We start from the raw sequence: 14759 nt of genomic DNA, 5'->3' as shown, positions 1-14759 counted from the left end.
AGCCCCTGTGTTTTCTGCTGCTCCTCCTGGTAACGCCCTTGTTTTCCATTCCTCTGCTGTAACAAACAGCATTTTAAAGACAAGATACCAAGGGATTCCTGAAGCCAAAGACCATAATAAGGCTTTTAAACCTCTAAGGTGGTCAATTTTTTGGCTTAATTGCCTTGACAGCATCTCTAATAAAGCAAATCTTTCTATTTAAAAGACAAAAAGGGGGGAAAAGGGGGAAAAGAAAGAAATTGCTGTAAGTTATTCACATTCACTCCCTGCTCTGCTTCAGGAGGATTTATAGAATATCTTTAAAACAAAACCAGGGAGGTGAGCTGTGGGATTAACCCAATGCATTTCTTAGTGGGAAGGAGTTGCTCTGCAGAGCAACTGCACGTTTTCAGTGCAAGGAGGACATCAGCACCAGGTTTTACTCACTGGAGGCCAATTTCAACCTCCCAGCAGCAGAGGGTAAATACAGCAATTGGGATGCTCTGCCAGAGGGACCTCGGGATGAGGGTCCCTGGTCCTGCAGCTATGGGTGGCACACACAGGGTGAGCACCCAATGCTGGAGACAGCGGGTCCCCCACCGGCTCCTCCTGCCCGGTGCCCATCACACCACCAAATCTTCTCCTAAAAATCCTTCTTTCTCCTTTTATTTTTAACCAGAGATTATCATTAAGCATCTAAATGACCTGGTGCACATCGACACTGCAGCACAACGCAGCTGCTCAGGAGCCAGCAGAGCCCTTTCCCTCCTTCCCTGAACTCTCCAATCATTCCTTAATTATTTTAATAGCACCAGGCTTCACTCTTTTCTTTCTCCTTTCTGGAAGAAGGGAAAATTCCCTTCTCTCTCCTAAACAGAGCTCATTGCCTTGGGGCCATCTCTTCAGCCCAGATGGTGGAGGGTCAAGCGCTGACAGCTGGCCCAGCAGCACAGCAGCAGGGAGGTAATGATTTTTAATTTCATTTTAATCGAGGTATGGGAATGAATGTGCAAAACAACAACTGTTTCCCTAAGTTGGGTTTGTTCGGTCTTTGTGAACTCAGAGAGAAAATCAGCTTGAGGTGAAGTGCTGTGGCCATCAGCCACAATAAGGTACAAGACCCAGGCAGATGGCATGGCCACATCAGCTGAATAAAGTCCCCGAACTGTCACAGACACCCACCTCTGCAGCCTCTAAAGCAGGAGAAAGCAAGGATGGCAGCCCTCTCTCCAGCATCACCCCTGTCCACCCCAAAATCCCACCCAGCACGGTGAAGCTCGATGCAGAGCCCCATTTCCCAGTGCATCACTGTCCTCACGAGGAAACAGCTCATCCAACGCAAAGCACATTGCAAGCAGAACAGGTATCAGCACTTTTCTCCCCTCCAGGAAAATTGACTTTAATAATTTGGACAACTTGAAAAGCTCCTGCCACAGGGCAGGAGGGAAATATTCATGAGGAAGCATTTGCAGGGCAAGCGCAGCGGGAGTGCTGCCTTCCTGGAGGGCCCCTGCATCCCTGCCTTCCTTACAGCCCTTCATCCTTCACAGAGGCAACTCCTGGAGCTGTTCCTGTTGATTTGCTTGATCCTAACGACAACGATGAACAGTGAAATGGGGAAATGGTAGGTGCAGAGGTCTGTAGCTCTCTGGGTAATTGCAGGGAGATGCACTCTGGATTTATCTTTGCTTCACACCAGGTCCCAGAACTGCCAAGCATTTCCAGCAACCTCAGCCTTCTGCTCCCAAACCTCATCTCCTTTATCTCAGCTTCCCCTTGCTTTAGATCTGCCTGGAGGATTCCCAAGAGATCCCTCAAACTCATGGTTCTGCTGTGGGGAAACACCTAGGATGCTTAGTACCAAAGCAAGGTGGGAGCACGTGTCCCCCTGAAGCTACATGAGAGGATGATCTCTGCCTTGCACATGCAAGTAACTTCAAAGGGGAAGCAACGAAGGAGCACTCGAGGAAGGAACACTCAAAAGGGAGGATCAGGCACCAGCAACCGCTGCCAATACTCATCCCTTCAAAGCCAGCCTGGCCACCTCCTCTGAGCCATACCTGGGTCCTCACGATGGTTTTGATAGCAGCTTCAAACTCTTCAGAGTTATTGTAGTCGACAGTCCACACATGTGGCTTCCCGATGAAGTCTTCAGCATATGGGTGTTGGGAGGATACCTAAACCACAGCAGAATGAGCTGGTTTCTGCAGTCCCTGCCAGAACGGCTGCTGTCTACCACCCACAGCCACCACAGCAGAGGAGCAGCAGGCTCAGGCAGAGACACATTGGGTTTTAACCCACTGCACACAGAGATGTGCTGGAAAAAGGTTTCCCCTGAACCCAGCTGCCCCCCAACCTCAGGCTGATGGTCTAAAATTCCCACTAGGTTGGGATGCCCATTCCCATCAATACTGAAATCATCTCTGCAGCCATAAGTACCTACATAATATGGGTACAATTTAACCTTGACCTGAGCCATTTGCGGGTCTGGAGTGGCAAAAATAGACCAAGCCAGCAAAGGTCTGTGAAGGCACCATATCTCCCAGATTTGCCAGCTCCAGAAACAAAGCAGAGAGAAAATCCATCACCACCAAAGGCTGGGGAAAGTCTGGCAGTGCTGGAAGCCGCATCACCCCAATGTCACAAGCACCCCCACACACTGGTACCCCACAGTCACCCGCCTCTCACTGAGCGATTTTGGGGGATCTACCTCTTGTTTCAGCCCCTAAACTGGCTTTTCAGCCCCACGCTGCTGCAGAGCCAGAGCCCAGATCTCCTCTTGGAAAGGGAAGTGAGAGGATGCTGAGCAGAGGAGGTGTTTCGGGGGCACCATGAAGTGTTGAAGAGGAGCCTGAAAACCTGCCAGCTGGAGGAGGAGAGCACTGCTCGCTCTGTATTTCATTCTCCAGCTTGCTATCCTTTCCCACTTTTTCCCTGGCAGTTGGATCACCTCCTTCCCCTCAATGTATAAACACCCTGGGGCAATTCACAACCCTCATCCCCAGCTTCCCTCCTGGCTCCGGGCTGAAATACAATCACAGCACCCAGCCGGGATGGGGGATAACATCAGCAGCTAATTAGGGGTTGCATGGGACAGACATGGGGGTCCAGGACATCCCAGGACCCCCCTCCCCGTGGTGGGTGATGCTGAGCTGGGCTGCGGCAAGGCTGAGCCACACAGTCCCGCAGCAAAGCCCTTCTTGGTGAGAGTGAGCATTGCTCTGCATTATCCGCATTATCTACTTTATTAATAATAAAAGAGGCAATTTTCTCAACCCTTTAACTTTTAAAGAGTTCATTTAGATCGAATTCCCAGTGACAGTCAAGCCTGGAGGGATTTCATACCCCTGCAACACCATCGAGGTCCTGGTGTCCCCTGGGTCTACAGAAGGATGAACAGGGGAGCATCACCCTGGTTTAGAAACAGGGTATGGGGTGTGTGTGGATCTGGGCTGATGGGGAAAGAGAAGGAGTTGGGGTTTGTGGTCTGTGGTTTGCAGAAGTCTCCTGCACCACCTTCACCTTTGCAACCCCAAATCCATGGCAGGGCCCCTTGCACCCAAGCACTTAGATGGAGATAACGCAAGGATGGGAGAGGGGACCCCGTCTGCAGGTATCTGTACTTCTGCATTTGGAGAAGAAAATTATCTCATAGAAATCCAGGCTGGTTTGTGTTGGAAAGGACCTTAAAGCTCATCCAGTTCCAACCCCCTGCCACGGGCAGGGACACCTTCCACTAGAGCAGGTTGCTCCAAGCCCCTGTGTCCAACCTGGCCTTGAACACTGCCAGGGATGGGGCAGCCACAGCTTCTCTGGGCACCCTGTGCCAGCGCCTCAGCACCCTCACAGGGAAGAACTTCTGCCTCAGAGCTCATCTCAATCTCCCCTCTGGCAGGTTAAAGCCATTCCCCTTGTCCTGTCCCTACATCCCTTGCCCAAAGCCCCTCTCCAGGTTTCCTGGAGCCCCTTTAGGCACTGGAGCTGCTCTAAGGTCTCCCCTTCAGGAGCCTTCTCTTCTCCAGGCTGCCCCAGCCCAGCTCTCTCAGCCTGGCTCCAGAGCAGAGCTGCTCCAGCCTCAGATGCTCCCCTGGAGCACCTCAGTTTAGCAACCGCTCCTTCATGGGGTGGCCCCCACCCGGGTGTGAAGGGGGTGGTTCCATCCAGCCCATCCGTACACCTCCTGCCACACTTGCCTCTCGTGACGTCGGCTTCCCGCGGAAGAACTCATGGTTGAGGGAGCTGTGCGGGGGGTTGAAACGCGCCTGCAGGAAAACGCAGCCGTTGGCAATCGCCTCCAGTGGGGCAGGACCCTCATAGGGGAAGCCGAAGCCAATGAAGAGCTGCAAAGGAGAAACCCATGTGCTAGTGAGCAAATGTGGCCAACCCCATAGGGTAGTCTCCAAAGTAACCTACCATTATCCCTCTGTGCTGCTCTCATCCTGCCTCTACGGCAGCTCCACGTGGTTCTACACCCTGTAGTTTACATGTGCTAAAACTCCCCCTGCCCCACAGCTCACAGCCCACTTGTGCAAGGCAATGGGGTGATCAAGAGCTGCGTGTTCCCCATTGTTATGACTGGCCCTGTATGGAGAAACACTTTTTGTTTTGTATGGAGAAATATTGTTGTTTTGCCAACACCATTTGGGCTGGTGAATCAACATCTCCCCCAGGCAGAGCTGAAGGTGACCAGGATGTGCCCATAACCTGCACGCCCACTCTGAGAATCCCACTTCTTATCACAGCTGGGGCAGGCGGAACCCTCCCTCCTTAGCAATATATGAATTAATCAGGGAACTTTGTGCTCCATCTGAAGACAGTGTGCAAGGAGAAACTCATTAGACACATCCTCATTTGAAAGGATGTGCTCTGCTCTGCTCCCAGTTAATTAGCCCTGCTGATAGTGCCTGGGAGGAGCGCAGATAACAGCTTCTCCCCAACCTGCCTCCTCCTTTAATTGGGTTTTCTTTCTCAAGGCAGCTGAGTCCTCACTACTGCTGGTTAACAGGATCTGTCTCACTGCCCCTTGCTGTCCTGGGTTCAGCTGTAGCAGTCACTTTTCTCCTTCTTAGTAGCTGGTGCAGTGCTGTGTTTTCGACTTTAGTCTGCGAACAACACTGATAACACACCGATGTTTTTAGTTGTTGCTAAGTAATGTTTACTCCAATCAAGGACTTTTCAGTCTCATGCTCTGCCAGTGAGGAGGGGCGCAGGAAGCCGGGAGGAAGCAGAGACAGGACACCTGACCCAAACTGGCCAAAGGGGTATTCCATCCCACAGCATGTCATGCCCAGGATAGAAACTGGGAGGAGTTACCTGGAAGGGATCGGTCACTGCTGGGTCGGGCTGGGTATCAGTCAGCGGGTAGTGAGCAACTGTATTCTCTCCCCTTGTTATTTCCCTTATCATTATTACCATTGGTGGTAGCAGCAGTAGTTTTGTATTATACCTTAGTTACTGGACTGCTCTTATCTCAACCCGTGGGGTTTACATTCTTCCGATTCTCTTCCCCATCTCTCCGGGAGCAGGGGAAGGAAGAAGGGGGGAATAAGTGAGCGGCTGTGTGGTTCTGAGTTACCGGCTGTGCTCAAACCACGACACTTGCCCACCTTGGCCTTCCTCAGCAGCTGCTGGAACTCGTGCTGTGGCAGCAGCCCGTGGTTCTTCACAAACGCCGGGACCTCGGGCGGCCGCTGCGTCTCATAATAAACCGTGCCGTGGATCTCCATGTACTTGTTGAGGATGGCCAGGAACTTCTCCTTGCCCTGGGGAGGAAGGCAGAGGTCTGAACTGCACCAGAAGATGGACCTGACCCCCTCCATGGTTATGGGAGGGAGATTTAACTCTCAAACTCCTGTCCTGGAGCACCTGTGATGCTTTAAGCAAACCCACAGCAGTGCAAAACCTGCATCCTCCCCTCTGCTTCCCTCGGACACACATCCTGGATCACCCCAGACTCCCAGTGAGCCTGGATGGCTGCAGGACCCAGCACCCTGAACCCAGCACCTCCAGCCCCTGCCTTCCCTGCCACCTTAAAGGGCAAATTCCACTCTGGAGCTGCTGAATGAAAGGTTTCATGGGACTTAGAGGGAAGTTTGCAAAGACCAAAGCTTGCTAATGTCCCCCTGTTCCAACAAGTCTTTGTGACTTTCTCACTCAGGCTTAATCCCGCTTCACTACCTGGAACATTAAGGGGGTCAATAGTATTCTATTTTTGGAGGCTTTCTTCCTTTTGCTCTCCAAAGCAGCCTGCGTTTGAACAATTTCTCTACTGCAGAATTATTTTTTGCTTGGAAAAAGACAAAGGGCTTTGTGGTTCAGAATCCTTTGGATGCTGCTTTTTCAGGTTGTTCCAGTGCTGCAAAAGGCCCCAGAAGAGCAGAGACCAGGAGGGAATAAAGAGGTATAAACAGCAAATTTGAGAAAAGTCCATACGTTGCCTTAAAGACTCTCTCAACACTGTATTTCTACCTTCAGTCACATATCATAGAATCCCAGACTGGTTTGGGTGGGAAGGGACCTTCAAGCTCACCCAGTTCCAACCCCCTGCCACGGGCAGGGACACCTTCCACTGGAGCAGGTTGCTCCAAGCCCCTGTGTCCAACCTGGCCTTGAACACTGCCAGGGATGGGGCAGCCACAGCTTCTCTGGGCACCCTGTGCCAGCGCCTCAGCACCCTCACAGGGAAGAGCTTCTGCCTCAGAGCTCATCTCAATCTCCCCTCTGGCAGGTTAAAGCCATTTCCCTTGGCCTGTCCCCACAGGCCCTTGTCCAAAGCCCCTCTCCAGGTTTCTTGTTAGGCATTGGGAGCTTCTATAAGGTCTTTCTGGAGCTGGATATCAATTCCCTAACACAAAGGTCTTGGGAAGATGGGCTGGCACAGGAGACCCCCTTCCAACCACTGCATCTGAGCTGCTTTAACCCATGGGAGGTGGGCAGCATCTGACGAAAACAGCCTTTCCCAGCTTATTAAAACTTCAGCTCCTGTTGTAAGCCAGAGGCAAGAAGTTCAGAGGGGTAGGAAATGAGAAATAGCAGGAAAGGATGTTTCATGAAATGTTCCCAAATGTCAAAAAGATCCTGCTCTGGAGACAGTGCTTGGTCCAATGCTTGTAAATAAGCACCTAGCTCCAGAAGATGGAGGTAGCTTTTTTTCTTCCTAGACCTCAAAATCACTCAAAATAAGGAAAAGCTCCTCTTCCTGCTTATTTTATCACACAAAGCAATACTCAGGCAGCCTGGCCTGAAAGTACAGTGACCAGCAAGAACCAGCCCCTTTACCCAGTAATAAACTACCCCAAATATGCAGTTTCAGGAAAACTGATGCTGTTTGTGAATTCAGGCTAAAAGGATGTTTGTAGCAATAAGGGTGGAGGGAAATGTCTGGTCTGAGTTTTTAAGTCTCTTTAGTGCCTTCCCAAATTAACCTAACTAAGCTCAAATGGAATTTCTGGATAAGAAAGGGTGGGGGAATGAGAGAAAATAAAGACAAGATACTACAGTTCCCCTAAAATGAGATGTAGTGAGTTTTAGTAGGTGTTTATGGAGACCCCGAGCTAGTTGGATGCTGGGGGGTTTGCTCTCAGACACGAGAGGTGATGGAAAAGCCACAAACACCAGTGAACAGGAGATGTGGCTGCATCCTGGCCCATCACAGGTATCCCTGTGAGGTGATGGGGATGGGGAGGAGATTGCATTGATCCAGCAGCTCAGGAGGACTGAGCCTGTAACAAGGCAAAGTCCAGCAAAACCTCTTCTCTCGCGAACGGATGTGCAGAGGTAAAGCCCAGCAGTGTGTGGTACAGTACCTGCAACTGGAGCAGCCCCAGGTGGTGCATAAAGGGAAAGAAATAGAAATAAATCAAGAGACAGCAAGAATTACCTCCTTTTTTCTAAGCCCTGGAAGGAAAATCAGCTGGCTAGCTCTGGGTAAGACAGGGCGGTGTACACATATCCTCTGGCTGCTATAGGGATGCAGGGGGCATGGTTTCTTTTGGGGGGGTATTGCCCCATGCGTTGACCACCCCTCTTCTACAGCATTACAGGCATGGGAGGGCAGCATATCCTCTTTCCATAGGGTACTTGAAAGCAGAGACCAACCATCCCCATCATAGCACAGGACATCACTAAACAGCAATCACTGTAATCAACTGCATAAAATGACTGATGTGAAATCCTCAGTCTAAGCAGCCTGCTGGGAGGAAGCATCACCCGGAGCAAAAGGGATGGGATCTCATCAGCCTTTTCCCTGTTTGCCTGGAGGTGCTGGACATGCCACATCACTGCAGCAGCCTCAGCTTCCCCTCTATGAATGGGACAAGGATGTTTCTCTACAGACACACCGAGATCTGAGCCTCAAAAGCTCGGGGTTAGAACCAGAGGCTGCTACTACCTCACAGCTTGGCCTACAACTGCCCCATCCTGCCTGGGTGCACCCACCTTCCAGATGCTGGCCTCCTTCCCGTACACCACTGCCATGCTGCTCACTTTGTTGGACTTGATGAATTGCCTCTCTGTCTTGTTGAGCTCCTCTGATACGAAGCCCATGAAGGAGTTGTCGGGGGTGTGAGCTGTGGACACCAAGAGGAGAAGACATGTGGCTGGGCAGATGTTTTCTAGGACCTCATCAGGGTTGAGGACGCAGCTCCACTGCAGCACGGGACTGAGATGAGCCCAGCTCCAGAGCCTTGCTGGAGCTTGAAGGAAAAATGGCATGGAACCCCCTCCAAGCAGCTCATAAAATACAGGGTTTGGAACTCACTTGAGCGACTCTTTTAAGAAGTAAGACATTTTTAAGGTTGCCAAATGGGCTTTATCCAGGAAAAAGCAACATTTGAGTCACCCAGCACCCTGGGTCACTGACATGGACTCCTTTCAGACATGCACATCTCCTTTCCATGCCACAGGCAAATACCAATCACTGAGCTGCCTCTCACCTGTAGAACCCCAGATGAACTAAAACCAGGCTTTGCAACCAAGGTTGCAAAGCTTTCCCCTCCCAGGACCTGGAAGCTCCTAACTGTGCCCTGTGTTTGGCCATGACTGTGCTGGAGCCAGCAATCCATTGCAGAGGAAGAAGCCAGGTCTCTCTCCCTGGATCATTTCTATAGCCAAGAGATGGCCAAGCAGATCTGAGAACCACTGGCAGGCAGGAGGAAGCAGGAGTGGAGCCGGGGAGGACAGCACTACCCATGCATCACCTCCTGATGGAGGTGAGACCTGCTTCTGCAGTGCTTGTGAGCACCCAAAAGCTCCCCACCGTGTCCCCATGCCCCACTTACGGAACATGGTCATGAACTGGGTGGGCTGCAGGTTCCAGTAGCCCCAGTTGGTGCGGTACCCGCGCAGCGTGGCGTACTCCTCGTGGTTGTATGCCGGCTCCGTCCCAAAGGTATCGATGACCCGGACACGGCATCTGGGAGAGAGAAGAGGACCCAGAGACCTTGGTTTGAGCAAGTCCCACTACCAAGGATATGTGGTGTCCTCCAGCAGCTCGTCCCTTGTCCGCTCCCTGAGCAGAGGGTGCAGGAACATCCCAAGCAGCTCTTCCCAACCCACTGCTCCCTCCTGTAAGGAGCAATTTCCACTTGTGGGCTTTCATCTCCCTTCTAGTCAGGAGAATGATGCCTCTCCTGAAGACTTGTTCATGCTTTTCCCAGTATCCCAGGAATGCTGAGGCAGGCATTACCAGCACAAGACTGAGGAGGGGAACATCAAGCAAGGGAAGAGCAAAACAAGCTGAATGCAAGAGCAAATGTATTTATAATAAAAGCAATAACACCACTTGTCATTTTTCTCTCTAACAAAATTGTGTAGGATAGTGGAAGAGATGGGAGAAAACAAAATAAATAGCAGGACTATCAGCAGTAAATTAAATTGCATATTTTCCTGGCTGGTGATGTACCAGGGGATGATATTTTTCTTAATGCCGACAGAGCCAGGGATGGGGCTGCTTGCAAATACAAAAGGCTCATGCTTTCCTCTGTGGTGTGGCCACCCCTGGCTGCAGACTGCGGGCACGGTACGTGGAAGCACACACACACTGCAGGCACATGCAGGGATTTCTTTTCCCAATTCAGTCTCTTTTAATGAGGTTTTATCTTAAACATGTGAGGCTCCAGAGTGAGCAGAACACCTCATGCCATGATAACGGGGGGCACATCAAGGCAGAGCCAGGCAAAAATCAAAAGATCTGACTCTTTGGACATGGGGACTATCCTTCAATGTCATTAGCATTACTCTCTGCTTGCTAATTAATGTAATAGAAAGTAAGAGAAGGGAGGAGGCTTTGCTCACCTGTATTTCTTAAAGGAGAGCCCCATGTGCTGCTTCATCTGTTGAAGACCGTGGTAGTCAGTGTAGATCAGGTCAAAAGGTAAAGGACTGGTCAAGGGGCAGTTTCCCCGTCCTGGAGGCACCCCTAAGTGACTGGGGAGAAACAGGAGGGGTCAGACCTCGGCACCATGACAGCCCTGCAACACAAACACTCATTTCCCTGCTGGGAGTTAACAGGGACCATCAACCAGCTCCCTGGCTGATGGAGAGGGGATACAGATGGTTCTCTTCTCTCTGGTCTTTATTTCATGGGCCAAAATTCTGAGGTTTTAGTGAGCCCTAGTCCCCCCCCCATCTTCGCACTTGCTCCAGCTGGGTTCCTGCTCCTCCCATGTGGAAGATGAGGGTTTTGCACAGCATTCCCAGCCAAGGCTCACCAGCTTCTCATTCAACACACACATTCCCCTGGACCTCTCTCATTGCAGACACCAGATTTCGTTTGCTTTCATTGCAGTCACATCAGTGACAGACTTGTGAAGCCACATCTTCCCCCTCCTCCCTGCCTGCAAGGCTCCCAGCTTAGCCAAGATCTCTGTGTTCCCAGCCCCATACCTCTCCCAGCACACACCATCCACTGTTTCTTTCACTCCAGTCCTTACAGGTACCCACCACATCCCAGAGCACCTCAGATTCTCCTTGACTCTAGGGACACTGCCTGTCCTCGGATGTTGTGCACATTCCATTAACATTTCTCACTTTTTGTCCCGTTTATGAACAGTTCCACAAAGCCAGAGCAGCCTGACCCTGGGTCTCACTCAGTGAGTTTTCAGCCAGTTCCTTACAACAGCCATACTCAGCCCCTCTTCCCTGCTCCAGCAGCTACAATGCATTATGAAAGTCCAGATAAACTAGATCAACAGCAATCTCTTTATCAAGTTCATCAGTTACCTTGCTGGCAGGGTGATGTGTGATTAATCTGTCATGATACAAGGCTGGTAAACCTGTGACATGTCTCCTTCTATTTTCAATTACCTCTGTGAATTGATGAATCCTTCTCTCCAAAGCTGTTGCGCTAAGTGTACCACTGATGTCAGCCTGACAGCCCATCTGCTTGTCTGGACCATGTTTCTTCCTTCTCAGAAAAAAAAGCCCTGTGACACCTTCCAGCTTCAGCAGGTTGCTCAAAAATCCTTGCTACATGTACTTGTGATTCGAGTGCCAGTTTGCTCAGAAATACAAATGATCCACTCTCGCTTCCAATGTTCTTGTGGTTTTCTTTCTTCTTGAAGACTATTTCCTCATCCTCACCCTCATAACCCTGCTCACATTCAAAGAGCAACAGCAACATCCTCATGGAAATCCAAGATGTTGACCTGATTCGGTCCACCCTGGCTCTGCCCCACTCCCACCATTTCATCTCTATGTTCTGTTCTGAGTCCTTCTGACAGGGCTGAGGAATGTCTGTTTTACTTTGCAAGCCAGAGCTCAGACAGTGTGAAATCTCACCCTCTAGCTCCTGTCTGCCAAGATGTCTGTCTTTGTTTTCTTCTGGGCTCTTCACTTACTCCTAGCACCTATGTGGAGATGGGAATTTATCCCAGCCATCCCTGTGTTTTCCTTTTCCTTAGGAATAGAAAGTCCAGCTAGGTTTTACATTCCCAAGCTTTGGAGCTTTCCCTCTACATGACCTTTCTTACTGGTTCTCCTAATTTCTCTGCATTTCCCTTTCTGAACCTGAGAATCCTCCTACCAGCCCATGGGTTTTATCTGTTGCTCACCTGAAGCTCAAATGAGCCCACAGTCCAAGGGTCCATCCTCTGAGGAGCACTTCCATTTAGGTCCTCATCCCTTACCCAGACTTATGACTACAAACAGCATTTCATCTTCTGATCCTATGGCTGATGCAGAGGAAATCCATGGCTCTCTCACCCAAGGAACAGCCAAGTGATAGAGTTATCACAAGCATTTGCTCTGCAATCTCTCCCTAGTCTTCACCAACATCAGCAAAAGGGATCATATGTAGTCACTGAAATTGGTTGGCTATTACACATACAATAAAGGGCTCTTGATCTGCTCCTGACCATATGTCTCTCTTCTTCTGATATGGCTTGCAAGCCCTTGAGCACTGGACACCACGATCCTTCTTCCAGCCCCATCCCAACTTGAGACTAGTGAAGGGTCATCCCAAAACCCTGACCATGACTCCAGAGAGTGACTAAACGTGGAACCACATCACTCACCAAAGCCAGGAAAAACACTGGATTTCAACTGAAGGTGAAGAGCTGCATTTGCAGCTGCTTCATTGCTCTTGTCACAAGGGATATGAGCTCAGGGCACCTGCCTGGGTCAGCCGCAGGGCAAACATGCTGCAGTTTTATCACTTTTATGCTCAATTTACGTGACATGGCTCATTGGGAAGGTGGCACGAATGGAAAGGCTCTCACCCCCAAAACCACCTCAGTGTGATAAATAGGGCAACAAGGAGAGCCACCCCTCCCGGGGAGGCCGAAGGGGGATTTTTAAGCCAGAATTTTACAGAGATACAATACTAACCATCACATTTGCTCACATACATACTGCTTTCTCCTTGCTCATCAGCCAAACCCTCCAACTGTAACACATCTCTTGGAGCATACCTCATCCTCTAGCTGGTACCCATCACCTAGGCTGCTGCATTACAAAATCACCTGTAATTTTGGAAAGCCCTAACCAAGCTTGACAAGGGGCTGCAGGTGACAATTAGTGTATCTCATACTGAAGCCTCCAAAAAGCCTTTCCAATGGTTAGGTAAAGCAGGTCCCCTCATCACTAGGATCTGCCACACGTCCCTTCTCCGGGTGCTCAGGACTTGCCACGTCCATTTACACTCCCTGGAGTAGCTCTAAAAGCAGGACTGGTGTCTTTGAAGCAGAGCATCTCTCTCATTTACCCCCTTATCCTTCCTAAACACTTTATAACCACTTTAATATTCTGTTCATGCAAATCCAGGCTGCACCTCCAAGTGGGGGAAGGGTGTGGATTTTTTTATCATTCCTCCTTATTTAAACATTCTTTATTCAAGCTTTCATCATTTGCCAGTTAAGTCAACTAATTTTCTACTAAACCCAATTTCACTCATGGTTGGAGTGCAATTTCCCTGATTTTTCCTCGTGCCATGTACTATTAATGGCGCTTGAAATTACGCAAATAAAATTGATGAGCTCAAATGCCTCCTCCTCAGCCAGTGCAGCCAAGAGATTTGGGGTTGAACTGCTTGATCCCAGCTCCTGGAGGAACCTCCCTTCCCAGACCAGCCAAGGATGGCCACCAGCTCAGCACTTCCGGGGTCCCATGCTGCCATCCCAGATTGGCGCATCGCCTCAGCCCTCATTCCTCTTTGGAGGCAGCATCTGAAGCAGCTTCAATCCAAGCGGATGCAGGCGCCGTGCTCGCCTCTGCACCAGCTGCCTCCACCAGCTGTGCCTACTCCAGAATAAATCTACAGCAGCTTCTTGTCCTGCTATTTTCCCCTTATAGGTACTTTAATCAACCAGGGGACGCATTCCCCTCCCCAGCGCAGTGCAGGCTCTAGGAAATCAGATGACTGCAGGGTTATCTTTACATCCCGTTGACCCATTTTCAAATTAACCCGTTTCCTTCCACGTTATCACTCCTGGGGCTCAAAAGTCCAGCACTAAATGGATCTCGTGGGCATCTGCTGGCAGGCTGGGCCAATAGCCTATATTATATTTAATTGCATCTTCTCTGCCCGCATCTGCTGTCATCAAGGCAGACTGCAGCACAGCTATGTCCTTTCTGTTCCCTTGGCTTCTCCCTGTCTACAAGAGCCCAGCAAGCACATGGCCATTATCCAGGGGATGAAAGGAGCCCAAGATGCTCCCAGGGGTCTACAAGAAGCCCATCACAGCCAATTTAAAGCGCAAACCAGAGCCCAGGAGATGAATGCCCACTGCCTAGACGCTGCTCCCAGCCCTTTCTCCTGCCAGAAGGGACATGATGACCTCAAAAGCGAGGTTTTTCAAGCAATTTCAAGCCATCTGCATTGGTTTTACTTTTGCGATGGATATCTGGACTGTTTCTCTGGCCCATCATCGATCCTGTATGACACAGCCCTACCCATCCAGGAGGAGAAGTTCAGCAATCAATGTATGTATAACTGAGGTCCAACAAAACCCTGTTTTCCTGTCATGGCAGGATACAACCCTTGCTGGAAGCCTTTGCAGCACGTCCCCAGAAGACAGCTAATACTGAGGTTTTGCTGCTCATCTGAGCAGCAGCAGCTCCAGCGAGTCCAGGCAGGGCTCTGCCAGGAGATCCCATCTGCAGGGAGTTCCATGGGAAGGCATTTTGTCTGGGCTGCAAAGATAAGCCATGTGGAGTGAAGACTGCTGGATGCTTTGCATCCATAAGGAGACTGAAAGCCTCCAGAAATGGGGAGTCAAGAGTCCTGCTTGAATCTGGGTTTGATCCAGGCACTCCTGGTTGGAGCACCTCTGGGTGTGTTGAAA

General features: G+C 50.4%; 1 protein-coding gene across 2 annotated transcripts in view; it reads right to left on the bottom strand.

Annotated features, from left to right (window-relative positions):
* The window catches only part of MGAT5B (alpha-1,6-mannosylglycoprotein 6-beta-N-acetylglucosaminyltransferase B), a 69839-nt gene that overhangs the window by 10203 nt on the left and 44877 nt on the right, over positions 1-14759 (bottom strand). Inside the window, exons 9-15 of one of the 2 annotated variants that reach the window (XM_030506501.2) lie at positions 10273-10404; positions 9258-9391; positions 8416-8546; positions 7785-7790; positions 5586-5741; positions 4173-4319; positions 2040-2156 (exon numbers count right to left, since the gene is read on the bottom strand). In XM_030506501.2, coding sequence (XP_030362361.1) covers positions 2040-2156; positions 4173-4319; positions 5586-5741; positions 7785-7790; positions 8416-8546; positions 9258-9391; positions 10273-10404 — 823 coding nt within the window. The remainder of the gene's footprint in view (positions 1-2039; positions 2157-4172; positions 4320-5585; positions 5742-7784; positions 7791-8415; positions 8547-9257; positions 9392-10272; positions 10405-14759) is intronic. The other variant, XM_030506503.2, reaches the window with a different exon arrangement.

Source organism: Strigops habroptila, chromosome 14 (genome assembly GCF_004027225.2).
Source record: "Strigops habroptila isolate Jane chromosome 14, bStrHab1.2.pri, whole genome shotgun sequence".
Taxonomy (NCBI): domain Eukaryota; kingdom Metazoa; phylum Chordata; class Aves; order Psittaciformes; family Psittacidae; genus Strigops; species Strigops habroptila.
Note: the sequence above shows the minus strand (reverse complement) of the source record. Positions and strands in the feature narration are given on the sequence as shown.